Source organism: Capra hircus (assembly GCF_001704415.2).
Source record: "Capra hircus breed San Clemente chromosome X unlocalized genomic scaffold, ASM170441v1, whole genome shotgun sequence".
In the NCBI taxonomy this organism is placed as follows: Eukaryota; Metazoa; Chordata; class Mammalia; order Artiodactyla; family Bovidae; genus Capra; species Capra hircus.
This window is the reverse complement of record NW_017189516.1, coordinates 46,219,617-46,224,163: the sequence shown is the minus strand read 5'-3', so window position 1 is coordinate 46,224,163 and position 4,547 is coordinate 46,219,617. Positions and strand designations below refer to the sequence as shown.

Genomic DNA, 4,547 nt, shown 5'->3' with positions numbered 1-4,547 from the left:
CTGAAATGATCTTGGAACCCACAGGGCCGCCCAGACCACCCTATGCGAGCCGCTACTCTAAACCTCTCATCCCCTCGCCGCTCAAAGCCAGGTGTCTCCAGAGAAGAAATTGTCAAGTCATTGGTCCAGGGCCCAAAGGGGAACCTCTCTCTTCCTTTTGCAAAGGTCACTTAGGGGACGCCTAGGCTGGGCGGTCGGACTTTCGGGAAGCCTCCACCACGTGCCACGAGAGGGCGCCGCTAGAGAGCTCAGCCTAGCGCCTCGCCGCCCGCGCCCCGCCCGCGCCGGCCAGGTTCACACAGGGGCCCGGAAAAGAGGGAGGCGGCCCGGAAGAGGGGGCGGTCGCGACCTCATTGGACGAGGCGCCTCCGCCTCACGTCCTGGGGAGGGGCTTCTTCAGGCTAAAAAGCAGAGAGCCCGGCGGCAGGAACGCGCGCGGCTCCAGTTGCAGAGAGCTGCTTGTCTTACGTTGTTCGCCGAGGTTCGCCAGGTCATGGTGCCATCCTGACTGGGAAGAGGACGCTCCCGGGAGACGAATGAGGAACCACCTCCTCCTACTGTTCAAGTACAGGGGCCTGGTCCGCAAAGGGAAGAAAAGCAAAAGACGAAAATGGCTAAATTCGTGATCCGCCCGGCCACCGCTGCCGACTGCAGTGACATCCTGCGGCTGATCAAGGTAGCGGGAAGCTCGGGCTCCTCCCGAGGCGGAGTTGGGGTCCTTGTACCCCGCAGGTCCCCTTTTCTCCGCCCGCCTACCCACAGCCCCGGCCAGGCGGCGCCGCTCCGGGCGAAACTCGGAACCAATCCCCGCCCCGCCCACCCCCTTCCCCCGAGCTGTCCGGGCCGGGGCCTCACTTAATTTTCTGCTTCTCTTCCTTTTTCCTTTTTCTTATGTGCCTTAACCCAGGAATTGGCTAAATACGAATACATGGAAGAGCAAGTAATGTTAACTGAAAAAGGTAACGCATCAGTGGCAGGGCAAGGGACGAGCGTCTGGGGGACGACCGTCACCGACTCCAACACTGTCTCTGCTTCCCCTTCTTGCAGATCTGCTAGAAGACGGTTTCGGAGAGCACCCCTTCTACCACTGCTTAGTTGCAGAAGTGCCCAAGGAGCACCTGACTCCGGAAGGTAATCGCCCTGTCCTTCTAGAAGCCGAAGAGACCGAGTGTTGTGTAAGACGTAGAGTCCGCTCTGTAGAAGCACTGACAACACAGGCTGAAGTTACTTAACTGAGAAATTGGCCAGAAATAATAGCCAGCCAGTGTTCAAAGTACTGAAAAAAAAATGTGCTGCACTTGATAATAGGGCGGGTCGAAAGAGCTCTTTAAGTATCAGTGCTGTGGAGACCCGGAAGAGTTTGAGCTGTTTATGTAAGTATCAGAATGCGGTGGAGACCCGGAAAAGTTAGGTATAAAGTCATTTGTTGTAAATTCAGTTTCATAAATGGTTCTTGTTTGACCCTAACGTAACCTTTTTTGTATCTGTGTTAAATTACATTTTTTTCTTTAATTTGTCCCAATCTTCAGGTTACAGTCTCTAGCTTCGCCATGTACATGGCCCTTCCGTGTACATGGATGGGCGGGGAGGTAACTAAAAGATCCTTTACACAATAAAGTAGATGATCATGATAAATGAGGTAAGGCCCTATTATCACACACTTAAAACACGGTAGATCAGAAGCTCCAATGTACTCGCTTCCTATTTGGGAAGGACTATAAGATGGCTAGAAAGTTTAATTTGAAACTTATGCCTCCAATTGGAATTACAGACACCTATTAAGAAGAAGTCGGATGCTTTTTTCCTTTTATTTTTCTTTTTTTTTTCTTTGTTGTTGTTTTTCTTCCTGGTCATTGTTGAATGGCCAAAAGACAAAGCCAAATGGGGAAGTTGATGCGCCCGGTTGGGGGGTGATTAAGGGTTTTTTTTGTTGTTGTTCTGAGGTCATTTCCTCCTGCTAGAAAAAAAATGAGCAAAATACATAAGGGATGAGGTACTTTCCAGAGGTATGTGGATGTTACATCATACCTGAGTACCTCTGTTTCTTCCGACTTAAACACTGGGGAAAGTAAATTGAAAATGTGTGAATTGGAAGGCAAGTTCTGAAATTAAACCTTACTGTTTCGGCCTTATGTCCTGACCTTAAGGAAGCAGGGTTTCTAAACTACAAATACTTACTATTCTGAACTGCCGTGTAAACCTGACTTATTCCCAAGTCAACATACCAGTATATCAATAGGATGTGAATAATGTGTGTGTTTAGTTTAAGACCATAGCACTTTCACTCTGGCAAGTAATGAAAGCATTCTCACTTCCTGAGGGTGAGATCCAACAGATTGCCAAGTGGCCAGTCCATGGTTTTAGCCTGGGTTCGGCTAGCTCTAACGTGTGCTTTTTGTGAAAACGTTCTAAGAACAGTGAGATCATCCAACAGTGACCTGGATTGCACTAGCCTAAAAGTCAGAAGATAGTCCGGTCCAATGGCTACTTATTTTTATAATACATGCATGTATATTTTTTTAAACTTATGATAGGCTTCTGATTTTGCACCTACAACCTTGACAGATTGTTTTTCATCCATAAGTCATGTGATACTCTTATTACAGGACACAGCATTGTTGGTTTTGCCATGTACTATTTTACCTATGATCCATGGATTGGCAAACTGTTGTATCTTGAGGACTTCTTTGTGATGAGCGATTATAGAGGTATGGTTGAGTTCAGGGGGGCTGCTCTAAAGAGAAATCGGGGCTTGAAGCCCTTAAAATGACTTTTTAAAATGGCACTTCTCGTTCTTTTAGGCTTTGGCATAGGCTCAGAAATTCTGAAGAAGCTAAGCCAGGTATGTCTTGGTGTTTGATTTCCAAATTTGCAAGGGTTATTGGATTATTTGAAGGACTGAATTGAAATTGGGTCTTGGAAAGCAGGTGCACTGTCACTGAGTTCATTTTCCTCTCCCGTGTAACAGGTTGCAATGAAGTGTCGCTGCAGCAGCATGCACTTCTTGGTGGCAGAGTGGAATGAACCATCTATCAACTTCTACAAAAGAAGAGGTGCCTCTGATCTATCCAGCGAAGAGGGATGGAGACTCTTCAAGATCGACAAGGAGTACTTGCTAAAAATGGCAGCAGAGGAGTGAGGAGTGCTGGTGTAGAGAATGACAGCTTCCATTCTATTTAGAGTAATTTCTCAACTTATCTTGCTTTCTCTTCTCTTTGTAGTGAAATAATAGAATGAGCACCCATTCCAAAGCTTTATTACCAGTGGCGTTGTTGCATGTTTGAAATAAGTTCTGTTTAAGATGGCAATCTTGTATACAGATTGGAGACCGATTTCTCTATTAACATCTTTTGATAAACAACAGGTAGTGTGATAATGTCTATGAAAAAAACTTCATTCTTGTGAGTCATTTAAATGTGTACAATGTACACACTGGTACTTAGAGTTTCTGTTTTGATTCTTTTTTTTTAATAAAGTCCCCTTTGATTTAATTCTCTGGTATAAGCATTTTTACTGATCCTTTATTTCATAGTCATTTTTCTTGCTGTTGAGTACAAAGTAAACATGGCCAAGAAACATGATAACCTTACAATTTTTTTCAAAGAATTTTTAATCCAGTCTAAAGTGTCTGATGGTCAGGAGCTGTGTTGTGCCTGTATTCCCAATGTCTAGAAAGAAGCCAGTTGAATCCCAAGGTTTTTTATGTAGCAACATATAAAATATGACCTTCTATTGATGACACTGTACACTTAACCCAACAGAATTTTCAAGAGCTTACAAACTCAGGCCCCCCAGTAAAAAAGCCCATTTGTTACACCAGTAAAAGAGGTGGGAATGGGATTCTGAAACACTGGAAATTGGGAGGAAAAAACATCTTGCTCACAACAACCTCATCCCACACAAAACACTAGGCTGAAGGGAAAGTAGATCACTTTGCTAGTCAGGCAGGAATAAAAATTCCACATTTTTACAGGAACGTGGTAAACTAAAAGGCTGGAGTTGGACACAGGTACAGTCAGGGAAATCACCATCCTATTTGGAGAACAAGTTTCTGGAACTGTGTTAACACCATGGACATTTGTGCAGAGAAACCGCAGGGGTGGTTAAAGCCACTGGGGATGGGGGAAGAAGTAGCTAAGACCTTTCTCCAGGACTGAAAATCAAACTCCAAAAGAGGGCTGAGGAGGAGACAGATAGGTGAACTCCTTTTTATTACTCATGACACTGACCTAAATTCCTAAAGCCACTAATTCCCACAATGTTAGTTAATAATCAATGTACTGATTTCCAAGATGAATCTTTTCCAAAAGAATTCATCAGATAACTGAAAAGCAGTACTCAGTATCTTCTTTCTGTGTTCTCCAGGAAATAAATACTGGGCTTCTCACTCAAAGGAGGATTTTGGCCTGCATGCCTTGGTTTCAGTATTTTGTGGCTTCCTAAATTAGAAGGCAGCCATATACACAAGTAGGGTCCTGTACTGTATTTAACAGGAGAGCCTTGGGATTAATTGGTAGCTTAGAGAGTATGTCATGAAAACAGGATTC

At 44.8% G+C, this 4,547-nt stretch overlaps 1 protein-coding gene across 1 annotated transcript; it reads left to right on the top strand.

Annotated features, from left to right (window-relative positions):
- Positions 1-409: 409 nt before the first annotated feature.
- Positions 410-3,491, top strand: SAT1 (spermidine/spermine N1-acetyltransferase 1). Its single transcript, XM_005700998.3, has 6 exons — positions 410-676; positions 908-959; positions 1,048-1,131; positions 2,607-2,708; positions 2,802-2,842; positions 2,969-3,491. The coding sequence occupies exons 1-6, from the start codon at positions 611-613 to the stop codon at positions 3,137-3,139; spliced, it is 516 nt and encodes a 171-aa protein (XP_005701055.1). The 5' UTR covers positions 410-610; the 3' UTR covers positions 3,140-3,491.
- The last annotated feature ends 1,056 nt before the right edge of the window (positions 3,492-4,547 follow it).

What these genes read in the sequence shown, in the direction of transcription:
- SAT1 (XM_005700998.3), top strand. Translation starts at nt 611, where the DNA reads ATGGCTAAATTCGTGATCCGCCCGGCCACCGCTGCCGACTGCAGTGAC. An exon ending in GGAGCACCTGACTCCGGAAG is followed by an intron (nt 1,132 to 2,606) that starts GTAATCGCCCTG and finishes CTCTTATTACAG; the next exon opens with GACACAGCATTGTTGGTTTT. An exon ending in TGTGATGAGCGATTATAGAG is followed by an intron (nt 2,709 to 2,801) that starts GTATGGTTGAGT and finishes TCGTTCTTTTAG; the next exon opens with GCTTTGGCATAGGCTCAGAA.